The following is a 24990-nucleotide window of genomic DNA, read 5'->3' on the forward strand; positions in this document are numbered from 1 at the left end:
TAGGTTTGATGAAAGTGCCAGATCATAGAGCCAGCACAGTGTAGTGGTTTGAACAATGAATACCAATTCTAGAGATCAGGATTTGAATCCCCACTCGGCTACGAAACCCCCAGGTGACCTTGGGCAAGTCACTCTCTTCCCCTCAGAGGAAAGCAATGGCAAAACTTGCCAAGAAACCCTGTGATAAGTTTGCCTTAGGGTTCTTGTAGGTCAGAAATGACTTGAAGGCTCACAATATATTTTCAAAACATGCAAGTCAGATTGCTCTTCAGATCCAATTTTACAAAGCAGCAAAATAGCATTTCCACTTAATCGTTATGGAGGAACTACCTTTTTATGATCTTCAAGGGAAATCCTTAAGTAAATATGAAAAGGGGGATCATCTTTTAGTTAAATTGACTACTTTAAAGGTAACTACTGGTTTTTCCTATGGCTTTCGTGAGTATACTCGAGCTCTAAACAAAAGCCATAACCATCCCATAAAATGTGCCAGTGAAATTCAGTTCACCTGGCCTCCTAATTTTAGTGGTGGCTGAACACAGCTAATGCATAGCTAGATTCTTGAGATGGAACTTTTTTTAAAAAGATAGTAGTATAAAAGGATATGGTAATAACTGTTCGAAGATTTTGGGTTCTGGGACTAGTGTTAATTTACCTAATTCAATTTGTGTTACACTAAAGCAAATATCAAAATACAGGAACTTGTGTCTAAACCAGTTTTTTACAACAGACTGAAAATTTAGCATCATTGACATATAAACTTGTTTATTTCATAGTTTCCCTACTTTTAACAAAACTAAAAATGACTAAGAACTGATTTCTTTTTGTTAGAATATCATTGAGTAGGAAACGAACCTGAGTAGCTGAAAGCATAACCTACAACTGGAATTTAAATTGATATCCATTTTTTTAAAACCCAAGCATGCTGGTGCGTCATTCAGTGTCCATAATTATTTGTGAACTCTGGAAATAAGCAGTCAGAGTTGATTTATGAAAGTAATTTGAAGTTTAGATTATATTCTTTTGTGTTGACAGCACCTTTGGCTGTTCAACAATAATGTGGGGACAATGAGTTAAAATCCAAAAGGGCAGTATGGGGTGGGAATACACTGATCCTAAGAGCAGCATTTCAGGATATATATTATGTTCAAATGGTGTCCAACAAAATGGTCTTATCTAAAAATAAGTCCAGTTGCCATTTCTCAATATACACAGATGCCTATGTAATACCCATAGTTCACATGTTTGATGCTGAAAATACTATTATTCGCTGAATAAATTGTATCTTCAGTGTATATGTACTTCAGCATGAAAACAAGGAATGGAACAGATGAACAACAAAAAAATACTAAATCTGCAATTCTTAGAAGTTCATCAACATTTTCCCGAAGAGTAAATAAGGATAACGAATTCCACGCAAGCTTCGTTGGAAAGCGATTGGATTGTCATCCTTTTAACAGATGCCTTTAAGCATCAGACATAACAGTTAACAAATTCCTAATCCCTAATGAAGATGTAACTTCTTTGGGATTGTAATTCATCTTCAACCCTTTTGTGGCACAGTTTTAATTATGGCAGCATGATCTTACAAGGGGACAATAACATAGTTCAAATCTTCTGCTTCACACTGTTACGGTTTTTGAAGTCGCAGCAAAGTGGAGAGGAGGAATGTGTTTTGTAGCACAGTCCAGTGACTTGCAGTGTTTAATTAAAAATGTGAATTACTTTCAATAAATAGGAAATCAGCTATTTTAAAAACATCTGATAATACTATTTCGGGAGGGGGGGTGTTCTGGAACTATATAGCTTTTTGAGACATCAGGAATGAAAAAAATGGCTACTACAGCAATGCCAAGCCATAGTTCAATAGGAACCCCAGTTCAGGTCTAATTCCTGGTTTCTGTAAGGAGGGCAAAGGGTTTTTTTTTTTTTTTTGGTATCACCTTCTCTGAGGTGATTATTGACAACAGACCTGACCAATGTATGTTTCATCTATCAAGTCATAAAAAGGTTTTAGAGGAGCGTTGCTCACTGTCTTTACATTCCTTTTATGAGGCACTCTATAGATATGTGTATGTGCTTGTACACATGCACACAGAACACATTCATTAAAAAGGCTTACTTTTACAGCATTTTATCCAATTATCTACAATTGCTGAAGGTTTGCAGCCATTTCTCCACCCACACACTAGTACCCGCACAGGAGAAAATCTCATAAATGTGACATTAAAATACAGCACACGGAGAAGGGTTTTTGTTAATTGAAAATTAAAAGTAACATTTAGACCAGAGCTTTCCAAACTCTGTGTGCAACACATTAGTGTTAGCTGCAGTGTGTGTAGATGTGTCACACTAACTTGACGAGAAACCTCTGAGTCTAGGTGAAATAAGCAATGCATCATATATTTTTACAAATATAAATGAAAGATTTTCATGAGATATATTGTGTCCCCATACATTTTGTTAGAATTTATGTATGTGTCCATACCGTTGGGGCTCCAGTTTGCTAGTAAAATGAGTCACTGTATCATGAAATGATGCGCATCTAAAAAGTGTGTTGCCAACATGTAATGTTTGAGAAACTGCTTTAAACAATTGGCAAAAACAAGAAAATAAAATGGTGGAGGTAAAGCACTCTTTGGTGGATTTAGAAGTCAGTTGCAGATGATAAAAATATCTTTAAAAATTAGGACATATGATTTAAGGAATTATGATGCAATGAACAAGAATGAGACATATCTTCCCAATTTCCCCCCTCCATTTTATGAGAACCTATGCTGCGATGGAAAGCCATAAATGATTGAATAGCAAACCTGTTCAACTCAAGTTCACGTAAATATAGCGGAGGGCAGAGAGAGTTGATTGCCATCACATTTTGCACATTAGCATCAGACAAAAAGAAAGCTCTCTTAGTAAGAAATGAGTTATTTAGACTCCAGGCTAAAATTTACAGGCCATCATCACATTTACATCTGCAAATGCTTCCAGAATATGGTCACAATAACTTTGGGTCTTTGCACAAACGTCTCTAAACTTTTGAGAATTCCTGCTAAAAGTTAAAATAGACCACTTTTTTTAAAAAAAAAAAATTGTCGGTTTGATTTTTTTTAATTGACAGCAATGTCCTTTTGTTCCTCTACGTCTTCTTCCATTTCGATTGTTCAACGCAGAACAGTTCTAGTTCTTGGATTAGGAGCACTGCTGAAATGGAAAAAAAAGTTTCAGGAATGTCAAATGTGGACATCAAAGAGTGTCATTGCCATTTAAAGCAAGCAAGTAAAACCAAAATGTTGGCCAGAAGGAGAGGAGAGCACCAGGGATTACATTTCAGATAACAATACAATTTGAATAGCAACGAAGGTACAGGTTGGCCACTCAGATTACAAATATTAGAAGACAAGGAAGCATAGGTTTATAAACAGCAAGCAAGTGGGGTTAAAGTACCATAAGCGTATTTGTTGTAAAGCATCCCTTTTCCTCCTTTCTCTCCGAGGCATCAGACTGTGGGAAGAGCAGAAAAATAAAGAGAAGTTGTTGCAAGATTAAGGAGTTAATTCTGCTGCTTTACACGGTTTCCAATAAGCATTAAATACAACTGAGAATATTAAAAGCAGATTGGAACTTTTAGGAAATAAAGAAAGGTCTTCCTTTTTTAGTTTTTCACAAATAAAAAGCACACAAAAATACTCCTAAAAAGTGATAAACTCTATTCAATTGGCAACATAGCACTTACTGTGTGTTTGCTCCTATGCGTCAAGTCTCTTAAAATCCATCCTCTTTCCACTCATTGTGCCAAGGCAATATCTCGTTCCCTAAACTGCTAACTGAAGCAACAAGGAAGGGCTCTTGCATTTGCAGTATGGGTTTCCAGCCAATTTCGAGAGAAAGAGGGGAGGGAGTTACTTGAGCACTCTTGAAAATAGTATTCCATGACCTTAAGAGCCCAGTTTTAAAACTGGATAATGTACATTAGATGCATCTACATAGCATGGAAAACTAAACCTTACACATAAATGTCTCCAGATAGTAGCCACATGTATAAAGCACGTTGCCACTGAAGTGGACAGAGTATCCATGCACAAGTGTCTGGTGGAATGCAGGACTTTCCCACAAACCTCCCAACACATTAAGGCACTTGTGCAAAGAATTTACCACTTAAACTTTAAACAAACAACATATAGTCTAATAAATTACACTCCCTCCTCTCCCTTTTGAGTATTTGTTTGTCCAGGCATTCTATTGTCATACAATGTGCAGCACTTCTAACTACTGATCAATATTAGGACCCTGTGCACCCGGCAGATTACATACAGATTACATACAAAGTTGGGCTCTCCTTTGAAAAAAATGCACATTTGTTTTTCCAAAGGATATTTGCTGTCCAGTCATATGTCATGGTACTGAAACAAAGGTACATGAAACTGCTTTATGACCATAACCAACCTGTTTTTAAAGAAACCAATGTCCATCTCTACTTTGCTGCCTTTGAACATATGTAAGATGATTATGATGATAATAATAATTGTATTTCTTTCCCACCTCTACCTGCAGCTCGAGGCGGGTTGCAACACAATGAAAAAACAAACATTACAAAAACTATGTGTGTACTGTTTAGGCACACCTTGCCAAACCCACCTTCATTTAAGATGCAGAGGATCATGACACAGAAAACACTTCACATACTAGAATTGATTATTTTGCCCCTAATACACAGGAAGGGTGACTACCAATAAGACTCTTGTTCTCTAATTTAAAATGTCAAAGTAGGATAGCATAAACAGTAATTCGATGAAACAGAAAGGGCCTAGATTATTACCTGAGTGATCAGACATGTAATCTCAGTTCCAAGAACTTCCCAAGCCACAGATGTCTGAATCAGGCACTTCAAATCATGGCTTGGAGCTACATTTGCTCGTCTCAGATATCCTGGCCAACTATGGCCAGAATCCTGCTAAGGATTTATATACGGGAGGCAGAGCAATGAATCTCCTCTCACCTCCCACATATCAAGAAATGATAGCAAATGATCACATTCACTGCTGTGAGCACTTTCTGGTACAAGAGGCAGAAGCAGGGCTCTGCCACAATTTCCCTAGTACTGGATATCACTCGTGCAAGGGAGAGTAGGGCTGTCAAACAGTAGTTTCCTGATCTACAGCGAGACAGATCCCACTGGTGACAGTAGTTGCGTCCTTGTAAGTGGCGACTGGATGATTTTCATAGCCCCTAAACTAGGGTCTACATAGGAATGATGAATATGAAAAAGTAATGACTGTGTAACTTTAGGTTACATGTTCATAACTGCCCAACAGGATTCCAGCAATCAGCTACTGGAGACCTATACATGTAGGAAGGAGTATGTGGATTGTAGTTTGGCTCAATAAGTCAAGACAGAATTCAGTTTTGCATCAACGTGCTTTCTCCTCAAGTTGCCACTCTCCTTGGTAATGTCCTACTGACATGTTCTTGGGCTAGTTAAGCCAGAGTTTTTCCATTGGAAACAGGCAGAATCCAAAATCCATTACAGAGCACCAAGAACAGAGGAAAGCACACACCTGAGTACCTTTTGATTTAATAAGGGGAATGTCTGAATCAAATGTCAGTAAAGAAGATGGAAATTCAAAGTGTCTGCAATGATGGATATCCGTCGGATGGCAACAGAAAATACTAAAAATATATGAAGAGCACAGACTCCAAATATGGGTTGTTGTAGGTTTTTGAGGCTATATGGCCATGTTCTAGAAGCATTCTCTCCTGATGTTTTGCCTGCATCTATGGCAAGCATATTCAGAGATTGTGAGGTCACAACCTCTGAGGATGCTTGCCATAGATGCAGGCGAAACGTCAGGAGAGAATGCTTCTAGAACATGGCCATATAGCCCCAAAAACCTACAACAATCCAGTGATTCCAGCCATGAAAGCCTTCGACAATACAACTCCACATATGATGTAACTATTATAACAGTAAAGCTGTCCAGAAAAAATAATATGTAAAATCCACACATCTGAAAAATCTGTTTCATGCATTGAAGAAAACAATTGTGTAAGTCCTGACAATGTGGACCATGAATTATGAAATAATCACATACTGCACTTCATCTTAAGTAATAAAAATAGATTTAATTTCCTTGGGATTTGAGATGGGCCTTTTTCCCAATTGCTATCAAATCGAGGTGGTGGTGATTGTGCGACCTTTAGTGGAGGAAGACTGGCAAAAAGTTGTTCATCCCTGCTTTAAATTATAGTTTAATAGACTTGTTGAGTTACGCAGTTGAAATAATTGAGCATTCCCATGTGGCCTCCATCACAAAAAATCACTTTCCATTTCTTCTGCTCTAATCATGGAGATGGGGCAAAGTATGACCACAGATATTTGTTTCTAATTTATTACTGAACACTTTAAATGCATTTTTCATTTAAAACATTTCAAAGTGTTTAAAAATAAAATAAGACACAGTAAAGCCAATTGATAAAAATAACAGTGTCTTAATAAATGAAAAAAAAGATTGTATTAAGACATGGTAGTTGTGCCCACTTTCGATTAGATCTTAATATTGCTGGCAAGCAGCTTTTAGGTGGTTATCTCCAAAAGAATACAGCTTTTGGGCTAAAAATGCTTCTTCCCCATGATTTTCTTTAATTGAGGAGAAACAAGAAATCTGGAAGTAAACCAAGAAATAAGTGCTCTAGATCTTATAATGATGTTACAGGAGGTGGAGGTGGTCAAATAATTACCAACATTGGCCTAAACTATCATTTAGCAGAATTTGTTTTAAAACAGCCTTTGTATGGTAGAAGTACAAACTTTAGGGTTTTTAAATGTTCAGACTTTTTCAACTGATAGTATCTTCAATTCAGGTTAATGTCTAGTAATTCTCACCTTTTGAAACTGCTTTTTCTGGCACTAGACCTAGTAGTTCTTTTAGGAATGGTTGCATTGGCAGAAATGCCAGGTTCAGTCTTTTTACTTTTATGAACACTGGATTGCAGAATTATTCTGAAAGAGCAGAAAAGAGAAACCATATAAAATAGGCAGAAAAATATATAATATGCAATGATAAGAATGATATGGCATTATGTTTTTCCAGATGACTAAAACAGGAGAATTTCTTGACAGATATTTATTATCTCTCCTCAGTGAATTTACATAGTATTTCAATTTTTTGCTGAGACATATACAACCATTCCTCCATATATATGAATTTTGTATGCATGGGTTCAATAATCTATGGCTTGGAAGTATTTTTTAAAAAATCTCAAAAGCAACCTTGTTGTTTTATATAAGATACACAATTTTAGTATGCCATGTTATATAACTGAACTTAAGTATCCATGGATTTTGGTATCTATGAGAGGTCCTGGAAACAAACCACAACAGATACCAAGAACCAACTGTAAAGTTTTGAACCATTGCTTTGTCCATCATCATCATCATCATCATCATCATCATCATCATCATCATTTGCTTTAGCTTAGGTTTTTTACTTCTGAAAAACAAAGAGTTAGATCTGGTTTTCTTCTAAGAGTATTGCAAGCAGCTTTATGGAGATCGAGAACTTACAATAAATGCTACCCCAAGTTCCTCAACCATGAAAACTGGTTCAGTAATAGAAGAAACTTTTCAGATATGACATCACATGAAAAATCGATCTAGTAAATCAATTCTACTCCCTAGGTATAGGTGCAAAAGAGAGTAATGCACCTTTACACACATGAGTGCCATACCCAACTGAACATTTACATGGTTAAAATTACAGTACCAGCTATGCTTGGTTCTGGAGAAGTCAGATCTAGTTACAGCAACAAATGCCTTGATTATAACATGTTTTGAAAGGGTTCAGAAACTTTAAAATTCTGCAGTGAGATTGCTGATCAGAGTGGGCAGCAGGGAACATATGTATAACTCCACGGTCTGTTTCTAGGCACAATTCAAAGTATAGGTTGTGACCTATAAGGACCGAGTCTAGACTTTTCACTTTATAAGAGTCATCTTAAATTTCAACATCCATAGGGTGGATTTTCTCTTGTTCAGAACACATAAGAGGGGCTTCTTAGTGACTTCTGTCAAAAATATTAAAAATTAACAAGGCATTTTAATTACAAAAATGTGAGCCAAGCACTGAAAGGGTCAAGTGGATGCAATGATTCACCAAAGCTATGTCTGAGAGAGTTCTCAGTGTGAGGAAAGACTCTCTGTGTGAGAGATCAGCTCAGTGGGAGAATAGACCTCATTGTTAGTAGGCCTGATTGTGAGATAGACCTTAGTCCATGAGAAGGCCGAGTGTGGAAGGCCTGGTGTGAGAAGTGAAAGAAGCCACAGGTAAATGGCCTCGTGTGTAAAGCTTTGTGTAAAGCTACTGTGTGAATCTTCAGTATAAGTTTGTTGTGAGAGGAGCCTCTGTGAGACCAAAGCTGATTATCTGCATAGAGAAGAAGCCCAGTATGGAAGCAAAGAAGGAAGTATAAAGGACTTTATTTGTGTTGTGGAAGTGTTGTTATTGTAAGTAGTGCAACTATATCATTTTACTACAAAGAAAATCCTCCTATGGAAGAGGTAACATAGGTCTGTGTGTTTTTGTTCTTTTTGTCACTTTTGGCTACTGGTGCTGGGTCACGCTGCTGCTAAGTTACTCTGCTGTACATTTATGAAGAGCGTCTTTTGTTAATAAACCCAATCACCCAACAACTTTTCTCATGCTATGGAGGACCTTCCCACAGATAGCTAGGATGCCCCTTCTCTGTCTCCTTTTGCTGGCAGATGGAAGACTTTCTTGTTCAGTCAAGCATTGGGCTATTAGCCAGTTGTTAGGTCTTTTTATTAGGGCAAGTTTCATTGTTACATTGTGAATGTGTTTAAATTGAAACAGGTGTATTTATTTCAAATTTTAAAATGCTTTTCATTACAATGATTTGTTTTTAAAATGTACTTTGCTTTAATTGGTGTTGTCAGCTGCAAGAATGGGGAGACATAAAATAAATATCAAGATTTGCTGCTCTTCACACAACAAGTCCATTTCTGCTGGTGCCACATGGCTCTGACATAGTGAGATAGTTTGAATGTTGAGGGCTGCCTTGGCTTGTTCCTGTCAGCAATTAAGTTGACAGGAAGTATGTTTCTGTTCCAGAGAAACACCTCTGGAAAAATAATAAGACATTTACTGTCTCAGCTTGTTCCTGCAAGCAATTAAATCAGGATGAGCAAATATGGGAGGCATTGATCCCCCAGAGAACTTGGAGAATCACACCCCACACCTCAACTCCCTTGTTAAAAATGAATCAACATTATTTCTATTTTAAAATGTTCCTAATATCATTTTTGGGGGTGGGGGGTGGAGAGCATTTTTATCATATTTTATCCCTTTTGATTATTTTAGGCTTGCAAGAGGCTTTATTTTAACAATAGTGGCTTCCAATCACTTTCTTGTTTTAAAAAGGCGTCTCTGGAATTAAAGTGAACCGGGGGGTTAAACATGCCCCAAATTCTAGGTCTACTAAATCACATTTGCATGACTGAAGAATCCCTGACCCAATGCTCCTTAAAAACCCTTTTTACCAGGTATCAGATTTCCCCTACTGTTCCCACCAATGAGTGTGATGAGGAATTGTGACAGCAGTCCTGCTTCCAATTGTCACAATCTCACTTGTTGGTAGGAGGAAGATAGAAATATGATGTACCCCAATTGCCAGCAGAACATATATTGTTCCGCTGATGAAGCTGAGACCTAGCAAAGTAGGTTCAAGAGAACACGTTGGACTGCTGCAATAGTATTGTGACTCTGTAGGAATCATTTTTGGTGTGAGAGAATTGGCTCTCTGCAGAGACGTTGCCCAGGGGATGCCCAGATGTGTTACCAACCTATCCTGTGGGAGGTTTCTCTCATGTCCCTGCATGGGAAGCTGGAGCTGACAGATGGGAGCTCACCAATTCAAACTGCCAACCTTCAGGTCAGCTGTTCAGTTGACACAAGGGTTTAACCCATTGCACCACCGTGGCTCTCTTGTAAGAATAGTGAAAATGAAGCAGTTAGAAATGTGTAGGTTTAGTTATGAATGTATAGCTGCGATATGGGATGCCAACCATGTTTGTTAGTGACTTTAGAGTTAGAGAAAGTCTACTATTTAAAAGAACACATCAGGAAAATATTTATTTAAAATATTAAAAAATATATTTACAGCACTAAGTACCAAAAGTGTGACGGCGCGTGTGGCGCCACATATACTTAGAACTGTTCATTGCAGGATTAAAACTGTTAGTTGCAGGATTTATTCCTGTCTACCTTGTATATGTATAGTTAAATTTCATTGGTTATTATAGCTGTCAATTTATTGTTGTTGTGCACCAATTGGTTTGTTTCCCCAGTTCAGTTGTTTAGGCTCCGCCCCTTCCAAGGGAGAAAGGGAAGGTTTCTCCTTCACCTTTTTTACCTCAGAAAAAAGACTCATTGGATGGACGTGTCCAAAAGCTTGGCCCAAAGCCCCTGGTCAAGGCATTTTTTACTACCAGTTCTTAGGTTTATTACCCCTGAGTCTTATTCTTTATGTTCAGACCACCCTGAATAGAATTGTGAAGATCTCAGGCGCCTTCATTCCAGTTCTTTGGCACCATAGGAAGGTCTTGTCCTTCAATTTAAGCCACTGAACTGGGGTTGTGGTTTGCTCCGGCATCCATAGCCATTGAGAGAGAGGGAACAGGAAAAGCTTCTCAGCTTATTACTCCTAGGACCCTGGACTTTAGAATTTATAAAGTGGTTTTCCCAGTTGAAACATTACATTTGTGCCTAAGAAAGAAAACTAATTATAATCAATAAACACCATTTCGAGTCACTTGTTGTGTTCTGGTCCTTGGGAGTTCCAGTTTCCCTAAAGGAGGGCAAGAAGCAATCCCCTGGGGAAAGCAGTCACGTCCATGCCTCTTTCTCTATAGACCCAGGCGCGACGGCACAAAAAGAGTTTTAAAAACCATTTTTTTTCTCCAGAAAAGTGCATTGCTGTTGCAAGTTCCATAACTGCTAGGCAGCACAGCTGATTATGAGGGATGATGGGTGTCGTAATCCAACAACTGCCTACCCCCAAGTTTAAATTACAGCTGTAACACTTCTCTTTCACTACACTTTTGAAATGGGTGCTTTTCAGGTAAGTAGTATCTGCTATAAGACTGTAACTACAGAATCAAATGTGAAGATAATATAATTCTACAAAAGAATCATTCCTTCCCAATGTAATATGTGTGACACCATTAAATCATCTCATTGGGTGGTAATACATTGTCACACATTAATTAATCTATCTGTTTGCATGGTTGATATGTGTTTTAATTGCATATATGTTTAGATTGTTTATATTTTGATGAGACGTGTTTTATTGTTTTATTTACCTGTGCGGCATTGAATTTTTGCCGGATTTGTAGGCTGCCTTGAGTCCTCTTTGGGATCGAGAAATGAAGTAAGTAAATAAATAATAAGGTACCTTGAGTTCCTTTAGAATAAAAAAATGTTCTCAGCAAACTGAGGCTTGTCTATATGGTGACTGCAAAATACACTATTTTCAAAATAAAAATACTGGACATGTTACTTTCAAGTATTATCACCTAGAATACAACAATGGATTAAAACTAAGGTTTCCCTTCAATTAGTTTAACATTATTAAGGGAATTATCTTAGCCTAGTTTTTTGAAGTGAACAATAAGACATATAACACCATTAACTGTGAGAAGAATTCAGAGCATAGAGTGAAAGTAAGACATAAGTTGTTCAGCAGAGCACAAGATGTAGTTAAAAAGAGAAATACAGGAAAATGTGAACTGTGCAAAAGAATCACAAGGAGTCAAACCTCCTTAATGCCATCTAAATGACAAAATATTACCCTAGTTGTCATTAACATAATAAATCAGAGGTCACATTTAGATCTGTTCAGGACAGCAGCAACAAAAATGTAGAACAGAGTAATATCAAAGTTTCACTCTACCTAAGAGCAACTGAGGGTCTCCAAGATGGGAGATAGGCAGCTATAAATGAAATAAATGAAAAATAGATGATTTCACTAACACTCTAATCCTATAAATGCTATTTGGAAGGAATGCCTAAGATTCCAATAGCCCTTAGTCACAAGTAAGCGGTTTTGAATATTTGCATTCTTATACACTTGATCTCCCTCAGTGCCCACCATTCACAATTCATCTTACTTACAATTGAGAATCAAACCAAAATAACATAAATTAGCTTATCAGATCCCAAATTATTGAAGAATTTATCAAGACAATCAAGGTGACCAAATCCCTTTCATACCAACATGGAAGAAACACTCACACAGACATATACACATACTTCTTTGGCACAAACAAAATATCCAAGCAAAAAAGAGGGGAGAGAGAAAGAAAAGGATACACTTTTCCGATAATTGCTTGGCAGTTGTCAAAGGAAGATTCAAAGGTAATTTGGATTCATTGATCATAATAGCCTCTTTTTGCCTTATGAAACCAGCTAGAGAAGTTAAATGAAGTCTTGCAAACAAAACAAATGAAAAGCCAGTGGAAGCTTGGTGCAGGTGTTTGTGGAAGAGCTGAGAAGGTGAGCGACTGTAGAGAATGCAACAGTGACACTTACACAGTGGCTCTCTCAAGGGAGGGAGGTCCTGCTGGACCTATTTTCTTAAACCATCTAGACAGAATAGCAGGTTGGGAAGAAGGGAGCCACACACAATCCACCAGATGACAATGCTACTCAGGGTAGAGACCAGCATAGCTAGCAGACATCTAAAAAGGAGGGAGGGTGGGGAGGAAGAGATGAACATGATGTCAACGGGAAAAATCAAGAATTTTAGAAATGAGTGGTATAACATTTCAGCCAGCAGTTGCAGTTCAAAATGGAAAATGTTGATCAGTGTTCATTAGGAAATATACTTCCTGCTATGCTGTTTTTCAAAGGTTTCTTTTAAGGGAATCTTTTCTCTTTCCTTTAAATATCTCCAGACTATGGCAATTATTCTGCTGATAATCTTCCACCTCAAAAAGTTGTCTCAGTGGAAAGTCAAACCTAGAACTCTTGAAATTGCATTTTAAAACTCCCACAAAATGTGTTGTTAATAGCTTTTTGTAGGAGGAACAACAAATATACTTTATTAGTATATCTTATCTAACATATATACCCATGCGCACACAGACACAGACACATTTTACACAACACACACTACAGAGGGATCTGTACACAAAACATAAAACAGATGGACCTGTTGCTTTTTAATTTTCAAAAATTTAAGTTGCTGTGAGGTTTTTGGGCTGTATGGCCATGTTCCAAAAGCATTCTCTCCTGACCTTTCTCCTGCATCTATGACAGACATTCTCAAAGGTTGAGGGGTCTATTGGAAACTAGGAAAATTGGGTTTATATATCTGTGGAATGTCCAGGGTGGGAGAAAGAACTCTTCTCGGTTTGAGACAGGTATGAATGCTGCAATTGGCTACTTTGATTAGCACTGAATGGCCTTGCAGCTTAAAAGACTGGCTGCTCCTGCCTGGGGGAATTCTTTGATTCCCCCCATGTTTTAAGCAACACTAAAAAAAAATAGGGGAATTCCATACACAAAACGATCAAGGCCAGCTAGCACCTCCCAAGAAAGAATTTCCCCAGGCAGCAACCAGCTAGGCTTTGAAGCTGCAAGGCCATTCAATGCTAATCAAGGTGGCCAACTGCAACATTCACACTTGCCTCAAACAGACAAGAGTTCTTTCTCCCACCCTGGACATTCCACAGATATATAAACCTCACTTGCCTAGTTTCCAAAGACCCCACAACCTCTGAGGATGCCTGCCATAGATGTGAGCGAAATGAGAGAATGCTTCTGGAACATTAACTTTTCGTGATTCCAGCTGCCACGAAAGGCTTTGACAACACACTTTCAAAAGCTTATTTTGAAAGCATGGCTATATTTGACCTGATGTGCCTTTACATCCTAACTGTACTAGAATTGCGAAGAACTAAAATTGCGAAGAATATAATCCACCCTAGCATAAGCAACCTACTTTGGCCAAAATTGTCTTAAATTGGAAAACTAATCTAGAAGAGATTGTTAATGTAGACAACACTTCTTTAAAAATACGTTGTGACGGAGGAGAGTTTAGGTGTTGGTGTATTAAGTGGGCCTATTAAGTATGGAATCAGCACCTAACAGTAGCAAAGAGGAGGAATTGCTGGTGATAAGGAAACAGACAAAATGAAAAAACTGAAGTATTAAGGTGAAAGACACAGTGAAAAAACTTAAAAAGAATTTGAAGCAGTGAAACAGCATGTGCTACTTTAAGTTACATAAAATATGCCTAAGTCAACCTTCAAAAAAGTGGCAAAGAGGCTTTGACATTTACAAAAGAAAAAAAATAAAATTAACTTACGTTAGTGGAATTGAGTTTATTTTTGACTGCCTTCTACTTTTCAGGGCACGAAGCTTGTCCCCCTGTGTAACTGTGTCTTCTTCATCGCTGTACTGTAAACAAATGGAATGCCATTGCAATTATTTACGGTAAAATATCATTATTGAAACTTCAACGCATTCTATATTATGAGTAAACAAATGAACTTTTAAAAATTAAAATATCAACAGATTTTATGAAACTCTTTTCAGTATTATTATTATTATTAAACTTTATTTGTACCCCACTAGCATCTCCCGAAGTACTCGATGCGGCTTACAAAGGCCAAGGCCTCAACACACAATATAACAATACAAAACCTAAGGCAAATTAAAACAATTAAAGCAATATAAACAACAAGCAATAAACAATACACTAAACACAATAAAACTGGGCCGGGCCAGAGTAATGGGTACAGGATTAAAAGTGCTGATGTGACAGGAGGTATATAAGGCTTATAGGACAAGTGCAGAGTGCAATGTGCAGCAATCTTAGTTCTAATAAAGTGCTTATAGGACTTGGTATTGGAGATTTCCTAATCTGGGAAGGCACATCAGAACAGCCAGGTCTTCAAGTTCTTTCTGAAGACTGCCAATGTAGGGGTCTGTCTAAGATCTTTGGGGAGGGTGTTCCAGAGTCGGGGGGGGGGCACCACGGAAAAGGCCATGTCTCGTGTCCCCACCAAACGTGCTTGCGACGCAGGCGGGATCACGAGCAGGGCCTCTCCAGATGACCGAAGTGAACGTGTGGGTTCATAGACGGAGATGCAGTCACGCAGGTAGGATGGTCCCAAACCATTCAGGGCTTTGTAGGTAAGCACCTGCACCTTAAATTGGGCTCGGAAAATAAACGGTAGCCAGTGGAGCTCCTTGAACAGAAGGGTTGACTTCTCTCTGTAAGGGGCCCCAGTTAACATCCTGGCTTGTGCTTTTCTTTATTCAGCAATTTAGAAATTGGTGCAAGTATCAGATTAAGATTTTCAGCAATTTAACCTCACCTGTAGAAGACTCTTTTATCTTGCTTATTAGATGTCTATTTTCCTCTACTCTGAACATTATACATATCAATAATAAGAATACAAAGAAACATACAAAAGGAATCTAATTAATTTTGCTTTATTATGCCCACTATTTTATAAGAACATTCTAATATTTGCAACAGCACAACTTTCGGTTGATTACCGGTTCAGACTCTTTCCTGCTGGCATTCTGACTTTTTGAATCATTAATTTTAATGTCATCTACTCCTGAAAGAATTTTTGTAACAGTAATGCTGTCGGTCTTCCTCAACTTTGCACGGTAAATATCCCCTTCCAACCAAAGTTCCGGCTGTTTCCTATTGAGAAGAGAACATGAGTTAAAAATCTATCAATTTAATGAATGTTTAGGAAGCAAATCTATTCCAACTAAAGAAGAGCCACTAAATACATGGAAATTTTTGTAAATCAGCATGCTCATAATTGAGACTACTACAATTCTCACAGAGACTAATATTTTAATTTAGCCCTAAATTTATAACCCAACCTACAAGCGTAATGAGGCTGCTTTAAAATATTGTACATGCTCTTACGTGAACTTGACTATGGTATAAAATCATCTTGAAAGGTCATGTAGTATATCTCTCACGTTACATCAAACTGTGGGCTGTTTGCACACTTGCAATAGGGCAGCTCTTTGCTAGTGGAAAAGGAGATGATTTTGTCCCTCCTACATTATGTCTACATGGCGAGATTAAACTCCCTCTGAAACTGTAAAGGAGACCGCATAGAAAATTATTATTAAAATTACTCTGTATACTTCTATTAGCAAAGGGCTCTGGTGGTTCAAATGTCTGCCTGCAAACAGAATGGCACAGTTGGTGCAACTCATGACTATTAAGAATAATGCTAAATTTCCATCTTGATAGTTTTATTGAAAAGCTGAAGAGAAATTTCAGATAGCCTTGGGCTCTTTATGGCTCTAAAGCCAGCACCCAAGTTATGAACAGATTTGTTTTTTAGTTGAATTTGTATGTAAGTCAGAAAGGTAGTTTTTTAAAAAAAAACTCCAGTCAAATATATACAGTGAAGCCTTGACTTACAAGCCACCCATATTGTGAGTTTTTTGAGGTACGAGCTGTGACTTAGTGTCCAGGATGAGGAAGAAGCAGAGAATCTGCATGGAGGGAGGCATTAATTGTGGGTTAAAAAAGGCACAGATAACCTCCCATCAGTTTCTGTCTATCTAATTTGGATGGCTGATAATTTTTGTTTTCTTAAAAGTACATTTTACATATTATTGGTTATTTATAAAGTACATTTTTCTTATTTAAAAATACATAACAAAAATGGTGTAGGTTTTTTTGGGGGGGGGGGGCGGGGATGACAGATTCAATGAGAAATTTGCTTTGAGATAAGTGATTTGAGTTAAGAGCTCATCGTGAATATATTAAACTCTTAAGTCAAGGCATCTCTGTGTGTGTACACATATGTGTGCATGAATGCTTTGGATAGCATAGGAAATGGTTAACATCCATGTTAACAGGGGTTCTCTGTGCTCCTGTTCAGAAGATCTCACCTCACTTTCTGTCTCTGTGATCATTGGATTTTGAAAAATGTGGCTTGTTGTGGTAACAAGGTGTGGTGATAAAGCTTCAGTGGAGACACCTTTTCCCCAGGAAAACTCTTTTAGGAGTTAATTTCCCTTCCTGCGGATAGATTTTTCTTACTTTCTGTTGTCTCACTCTCCATTCTTAACTATGAGTTGTTTGTAAGTTGGATATTTAGACCTCATGGACTGCCTGTAATTATAAATGTTTTCAAGGTTTCTGATTATACTAGATTCTAAGTGAAACAAGGCAGAATGGAAAGCATACTCTGACTGGTTTAAACATCACAATAATAAACTAGCCTTGTGGAAGACCTTGATTTTAATTCATTAGATGCTTGGTCTTTCCATGCTGGTGATTAAAACAGCTAAATAAAACACGAACTTTGTCTCTAACCCAAGAAACCAAAAAACATTTCCAAAATTTATTCTGGCTTATGGGGGGAAAGACAATTCAAAGTAATAGGTCCTATTAGGTTATGGATATCGCATGAAGCAAATTTCAGGAGGAAGGTTTGCATTTTGTTTAGCTTTTTCCACTTACATCATGAGTGATCAACATGCTGGCCCAGTCATAGCAAGCCAGAAAAACACTTGCCTGAATGGATTTCCAGCTAGCAGAAGGCAGGTCAGGTAGAAGGGAGGGGGCATGAAGGTGCTGCAAAAGGTGTGTGTGTACATGTTGCCTTGATGGCAAATCGATAGAGTCATTACCAGAACAGGGTTAAATGTTGGCTATGATTTTGCCAATTCAATGACATTTGGTAAATATCTACAGGAATATTTACAATATTTCAGGTTGGTGAGTACCCCAAGTATCTTTGAGATCATTCCAATGTCCTTCAGCAGCTCAAGGCCTACAGATGGGTGGGAGAGGGTATTACTTTTGAGACCCTTTCCCTCCACAAACATTCAAACTTCAGAGGCACTGGATATGGAGTGGCACTGAAAGTTTCTTTGAGTTTGCACTGATGCAGGCCTGAGAAAGAGGTGTACCTTCATCTTTTATCTCCCAATTATGGTTCAAGGTCTACTCACACATCTGTTTCTTCATGCTTGCTGCCTTGTTGAGTGGAATTCCAATAGAAACTTTTCTCCATCACAGATTCACATTAATATTAACTGTTAAAATATGGCCCTACTTGAATATCATTTCTTGCATTCATTTCTCTGGTTGTATTCTTTAGACATCTAAAGGCCCTCTTTCTATCGTATATCAGACTGTGAACATTAATGATTGGGTGGAAAGAATCAGAGAAATAAACAGCTCTGATAAGATACCGCTGACTGTAGGTTGCTTGCACCACAGCTTCTGATTAGTAAGAATTCAATGTTTCCAAGTTATTTAACCTACTATATCCAGTAAAGAAGGATGGTCTTTAGAAATTTGTGTGAAACCAAGGCCTAAGTACACAGATCGCTACTCATTTCATTGCTGAGTCAAGTTATCTAAGCATTTGTCTTTACTTACTCTAACAAGAAGTGCTGCTGTGCTCCAATCACAGAACCAGGTCTGCAAATCCTAATCCAAGCAATACATTCGGCAGCTGTCATTCTGTAATGCTTCATCATATAGCAGGCAATCAGGGTGCCCGTTCTGCCAAGTCCAGCTGTATAGAAAACAAAGACATTAAGTTGTATGTGCTTACTTACAGGAAGACCCTCTTTCTAGGAGTGGAAAGTGCATGGCTTTCCAGATGTTGCTGGAGTGAAATTGCTCTTCAGTTGAGTCACCAAAACCAACTTGGAGATGCAGCCTAAAAAAAGATAAGTCCTAAAATTGTAGTATGTCCTGTCCCCATGTGAACAAACTGGATTGTTAAGATAACTTGGATAGATAAGTTAAGATAAGCTCTTCAGAACAAGAAGCCCCTGGCATCTCAAGTCACCTAGTTGGGGCAGGGCGTGCAGCTCAGTAGCAGAACATGAACTGCAAAAAACCCCAAATAAACCCAAATGCTGATTTAATCCACAACACAAACTCAAAGTAGAACATTTAGAAGTTCTGCATAAACCAGAGGTAGGCAGCTGTCAAAGGTTAGGGGACTCTATTACCTCCCCAGAGGAGCTTGGTCGGCCACACCTTCCCCTCCTCAGTAACTTCAGCTTTTTAAAAGAGATTTTAGGTTTTATCAATCTTCTTAAAGATACAATCTGAAATATTTCCGAAGTGGCCAAATCTGATTAGGCCATATAGAAGGGACAAATGATAAAAGACCACTAATCAGAACTAATCATTTGTATACCTTTGCAGTGAACTGCTATAGCACCTTCAGCATTTTCACAAATATTTAGGAATGTTCTGACGATAGTATCACTTGGTATACTCCCATCAGCAAAGAAGAGATCATAGTGTTCAAAGCCTCCATCTCGAAACCTTCTTGCATCATAGACTTTCTTGTTCAGGCGGATTACAGTGGTAATATTATGTCTTCTGAAGTAGGGAAAATAAGCCTCAGGAGCATGATGTGGAAAACCTGGAAGGAAATGGAGAAAAAAAGATGTATATTAGGTAAAGGTAAAGGTTCCCCCTTGACATTAAGTCTAGTCGTGTCCGACTCTGGGGAGTGGTGCTCATCTCCGTTTCTAAGCCAAAGAGCCAGCATTGTCCATAGACGCCTCCAAGGTCATGTGGCCATTACCTTCTTGCCGGAGCAGTACTTATTGATCTACTCACATTTGCATGTTTTTGAACTGCTAGGTTGGCAGAAGTTGGGGCTAACAGTGGGAGCTCACCCTGCTCCCCAGATTCAAACCACTGACCTTTTGGTCAGCAATTTCAGCAGCTCAGCGGTTTAACCCACTGTACCACTGGGTTACATTTTTTAATGAAAGGATTCTCTCCATCTTCTCTAGGGAGAATGGGAAACATTCCTGTGCCCCGAGGATGTTTTAAGACCATGAGTACCCTTTTTGTCAACCTGGATGTAAGCCAGGAGTTGTCTTCTTGGTTGAAAAAAACCTCTTCTAAAACAGCCCGTAGCCCCCAAAATACAGGGAAATTGCCTCTCATGGCCACTAGGTGGCATAGTGAACCTTGTGTCTGTGTTTTGAAAGTAAAAATATTATGATTTTATCGTTATTGTATACTGTCTTAATTGTTTTTACTGTATTCTTATGTTTTGATATTGACTGTAAACCACCCTGAGTCGCCTGCGGGCTGAGAGCGGCAGTATATAAATGTAGCAAATAAATAAATAAATAAATAATGAAGGATGAGACTTCCAAGGAAAGTATCACAAGCCAGATATTTGTCCACCTATTATGTAGATTTTCTACACATTCCAAGGAAGTTTTCAGTCAGTTCTCTCCCCAAGCCAGACTTCCAAGTTAGAATGAAAAGAAACTGAAATTATCTCCCATTATTTTTTTGACAGCGTGGGGATTCCCTTCATGACTTTACTCACTTCCTTCTGCCCCATGCAATGAAGGGAAGAAAAGCTAATCAAGTTATCACCAGGGATTTGCAAGCACCAGCTGACAATGGTTCACTCTTCCTCATCACACACATTAGAGAGGGGAAGGAGGAATTAAGCTGAACCCTGATCTTGTCTCCAACACCATCCAACCAACAAGGAGCTGTACTGGGAAGAGAATCCAGCCCCAGCTTGCTGCCTTTCCCAAGCTTGTACTGCTTGGTATAAACATACCATTTTCAATTCGACTTCTTGAATGTGGTCCACTGAAGGCAAGGAATTTTTTGGGTATTATCCAGTTAAAGTCTCCATTTTCTGCTTTCTGTCAAGAAAAGAAAACCATTGTTCAGTTCACCCCTAAAACACCCTGACATCTGTTGCATTTGCTTCAGTGAACAAAGTGAAGATGACAAGGAATGCTGATGTACGATTTGCAGTATAAGAATGTGTAATTTCAATTTCATCTGGGATTATAAAACCACATGCTCTCACACTGTCATGCGACAGCCTTTAAGTGTATTGAAACATCTTTTTGTTATTTACCTTACTTTCCTTGACTCCACATATTTAGATATAGACTATCTTGAAAACAGAAAAAATCAAGAGCTATAAGTAATGCATGCCAATTTTATACAAAGGCAGTATCAGTAGTAATTAAAAATGACAACAATCAAATAGAATTGTACGTACCTCATAATGTTCATATTCGTCGATATCAAATGTGTTGAAATCAAGGAAGCCGTACTGCAAAGCCTAAGAACCCATAAAAGGGGAAATTAAACTTGTAGAAGTCTTGTAGTATAATTAGGCATGTCTCATTTACCATCAGTATATTACCTTCCCAGTCTGAACTAAAACTCCATGGCTGAATACTATTGATTAATCCTAAAGAGAGTAGAACTAACTGAATCAACTGAGGGCCCTTCTACATCCACATTATCTGCTTTGAACTGGATTATCTGAGTCTACATTGCCAGATAATCCAGTTCAGAGCAGATAATATGGATTTTATAAAACTGTGTAAAAGGAACCTGAAGGCTCTTCCAGACAGGTCCTATATTCCAGGATCTGATCCCAGGTTTTCTACTTTAAACTGAATTATATGAGTCCACACTTCCAGATAATCTGGGATAAAGAGAAAACCTGCAATCAGATCCTGGGATATACAGCCTGTTTGGAAGGGCCCTGAGTCAGCATTCAACAAAATATTTTATAGGTCTGTTCCACCTGCAACTAATTCTAAGGTTTCCAAACCTTGACAGGTCAGAAATTAACAGCTCAATTTATTCAATTCTTTGATCCAAACAACTTCACATATCTAAGTCCAAACAACTTGGTAGCCGAAATTAAAACATTTTTTATTACTAATGGGAATAAGGGAGCATTCAAAAAGAAACAACCAAGAGGTTATTGGTGGTCTGATGGAATGGTCTTTGCTTTGAAATCCACTCTCTTTTTTCTAAACCACTTCCATGTCACTTTGGCTTTGCTTACGATCATGTCATTCTGGAAGATGAACATTTCAGTACCAAGTTCCTATAGAAATTGCCTTCTCTTCAGCATCCTTCATTTTGGTCTTAATCCTGAACATTGCACCAGTGTCTACTAAGGAAAAACATCCCCATTACAAGCTGATGCAACCACCACATTTCATTGTGGAGATTGTGTTCTCAAAGTAATAAGTCGTGTATCTTTTCGTCATGTATGACAATTTTGGCAAGGTCAAAAAAACTAAACAAGAAGACCAGAGAAAAATTTCTCACATATGTGTAGTATCTCCCGCATGCCTTTTTGCAGGTTCTATAGGAGTCTTATGTGGATTTTATTCATCAAAGGCTATTTCCTCACCATGCTTCCAAAAAGCACAGCTTGGTGTATTGTCTGAGTGAAAGTTATCGCATGGATAGTTTCTGTCAACTCAAATGTAAATGTCTCTCATGCCATCAAAATTATCATCAGTCTCTTTGTTTCTTCTTGAATGTCTCCTTTTTACTTGTCCTTTTTTTTTGGGGGGGGGGGGGGTTGCACTTTACAGCATTGAATGTTTGCTGTTGTTGGTTGTGAACCATCCTGACTCCCCATTTATTATTCTTATTCTTTAGGCAGTCACACTTGTGCCATACTCTTTCCAATTCATTAATGGATTAATAGATTCAACAGTGCTTCACAAAATGTTCACAGCTTTAGGTTTTTTTTTTTTTTAAAAAAAGACAGCCCCCTGGTGGCACTGAACTGCTGAACTTGCTGACCGAAAGGTCGGCAGTTCAAATCTGGGGAGCAGGGTGAGCCAACCCAGCAGTTCGAAAACATGCAAATGTGAGTAGATCAATAGGTATCACTCCAGCAGGAAGGAAACGGCACTCTGAGGTGTCTATGGACAACACCGGCTCTTTGACTTAGAAATGGAGATGAACACCACCACCTAGAGTCGGACACGACTTGATTTAATGTCAAGGGGAAACCTTTAACTTTACCTTTAAATTTCTGCTTTCACACATATTTATTCCAGATTTTTCTGAATATGTATTTGATCTATATGATGCTGATTGCTTTGTTATGCTCTTGTACAAACTTTGGGGCCTTCTGGAAACAGCTCTATTGAATCTGAGGTCAGGAGGTGCTTGAGCTGCACACTAATGGACTCCATTAAAATACTTCTGAGGGTAGTGGGTTGCTCCAGAAGAGAGCGGTCCGAATGCAAATATTTTGTTTTGTGTGGAAAATGCCCTCTGAACCTTGTAATTCAACTAACACATCCTTTCAATTTGTTACATCTTTCTTTAATCTCAACTGTAGAATTTTAAATGTATAATTGTTTGGAGTTCCACACAAGGCTTTGGATGGTATAAATAGCGGAAGCTAGGAAAAGTTTTGTCAAAAACTTTGGCCTATAGCCCCCTTAAACCCCATCCAGTATGATGGTGGAAGTATTAGTCCAGGCTGTTTTAATATTCAACACCCCCTCATTCCTGAAGTACATGCTTCCAGATCAGAAAAACAGGAGTTTTACTAACCTTGTTTACTCCATGAAAACAGTCAAGCAGTGTTAGATGGAAATTGCATGTACCAAAAGCAGCATCCCTGCAAGGAACAAGTATCACATTTCAATCTTGAACTTTAATCTGTTTTTATATATATACACACACCTATTATATCAAGAACAATGAAAATATAATAATTCATCATTTGTTTAGTCAATTGGTGGCAAATGTTTCTTGTTATAAGTAACTAATGTTTTGACTGGTTGGTTTCCTTTACACTTATCTTTTTAGAACTCAACACTGCTGGACATCTAGTTAAAGAGCCCTTGTTCACATATTGGGGGGAGTGGAAGAAAACTGTTACTATAAATCAATCATACTGATTATGATTAATCAGTTCATTTATTGACAAGGCCCCCCTAGCCTAACTCATTGACTGGTCTTGTAGGACTTTATTACCCGCCCCACCCTTACAGCTGTATTGCACTAGCTCTTGCCTCGCCCTCCTAAATCTGAAAGCGCCCACTGTTCTCGGCTACTGGTTGATGGTTATTCTTGTTCTTATGTTTTTATGATTCCTGTTGTTTGGTTTTTATTTGTTTTAATTATTGAAATGCAATTTATTTTAATTTGTGCTATATTTTATTTTTGTTTCTGTTGGACTTGGTCCCCATGTAAGCCAGCCTGAGTCCCTTTGGGGAGATTGTAGTGGGATATAAATTATTATTATTATTATTATTATTATTATTATTATTATTATTATTCTAAACCCAATTCTGACAGTTCAAGCAATATCATTTTTCCCGGCAAAACGGAAAACAATGTAGTCTATTCAGTGTTTCCTGTGAACCAACATCAGATAGTTATATGTGGAACAAAAGGGGGGAGGTGCCTTCGAGTCACCCTGTCAACTTATCACAACTCCATGATTTTCTTAGGCAAGGAATACTCAGAAGTGGATCTATGAATTCCTTCTTTTGAAATATTGCCTGCAGCACCTGGTAATCATTGACACTTAAACATTTTCTAATTTTGTAGCATTTGTTTAATACATTTTTAAGAACAGTTATTGCAAATTGCATGGCATTTTCTCATCATTCTTCCTTTATGTTTATCTTTTAAAGGATTGCAGGGACTCAGCTCTACAAATTACACATAAAAAGATGCAAAAATGTCAAATGGTCAGGCAAATCAGTATTCCCCCCCCCCCCCCCCCCCAGGGAAAAGCCATTAATAATAATACTAAAAGTGTGGATGATTTGAATACCATTTTTATTTACCTGAAAGGAAGATATGATACATTTCCAAATAATAAGCGCCTGTATACAGCTTCTGGAGACTCTCTCAGATATATCATCTATTTCAAAAAGAAGGGGCAAGGGAGACATTCATGATAACTGCAAGATAAAATTATTTATTCCCTAAGCAAATTTATTCCTCAAACAGATGAAATGCATACAGTCCTATAAGGGGCTGTTTATTAACATAGTGGATAACATGAAACCAGTAGCAAGGTTAATGAAACTAAAGTCATACTTCACATATTTCTCCAGGTACAGAAAGTTTTATTACATTGTAACTAGCATTACAATGTAAAATTAAATACCT

General features: G+C 38.0%; 1 protein-coding gene across 6 annotated transcripts in view; it reads right to left on the reverse strand.

Moving 5' to 3' along the window:
* Nucleotides 1-3081: 3081 nt before the first annotated feature.
* Nucleotides 3082-24990, reverse strand: part of CDC14B (cell division cycle 14B) — a 58089-nt gene continuing 36180 nt past the window's right edge. For 2 of the 6 annotated variants that reach the window (XM_060762055.2, XM_060762059.2), the window contains exons 5-15: nt 24663-24739; nt 23416-23482; nt 21092-21154; nt 20636-20723; nt 19232-19462; nt 18457-18595; nt 15582-15735; nt 14383-14474; nt 6881-6997; nt 3445-3501; nt 3082-3198 (exon numbers count right to left, since the gene is read on the reverse strand). In XM_060762055.2, coding sequence (XP_060618038.2) covers nt 3162-3198; nt 3445-3501; nt 6881-6997; nt 14383-14474; nt 15582-15735; nt 18457-18595; nt 19232-19462; nt 20636-20723; nt 21092-21154; nt 23416-23482; nt 24663-24739 — 1122 coding nt within the window. In that variant the 3' untranslated portion in view covers nt 3082-3161. Of the gene's footprint in view, nt 3202-3444; nt 3502-6880; nt 6998-12602; nt 12752-14382; nt 14475-15581; nt 15736-18456; nt 18596-19231; nt 19463-20635; nt 20724-21091; nt 21155-23415; nt 23483-24662; nt 24740-24990 lie in introns of those variants that run through there. The other 4 variants (XM_060762054.2, XM_060762058.2, XM_060762056.2 and 1 more) reach the window with 3 other exon arrangements.

This window comes from Anolis sagrei, chromosome 2 (genome assembly GCF_037176765.1).
Source record: "Anolis sagrei isolate rAnoSag1 chromosome 2, rAnoSag1.mat, whole genome shotgun sequence".
NCBI classification, from domain to species: Eukaryota; Metazoa; Chordata; class Lepidosauria; order Squamata; family Dactyloidae; genus Anolis; species Anolis sagrei.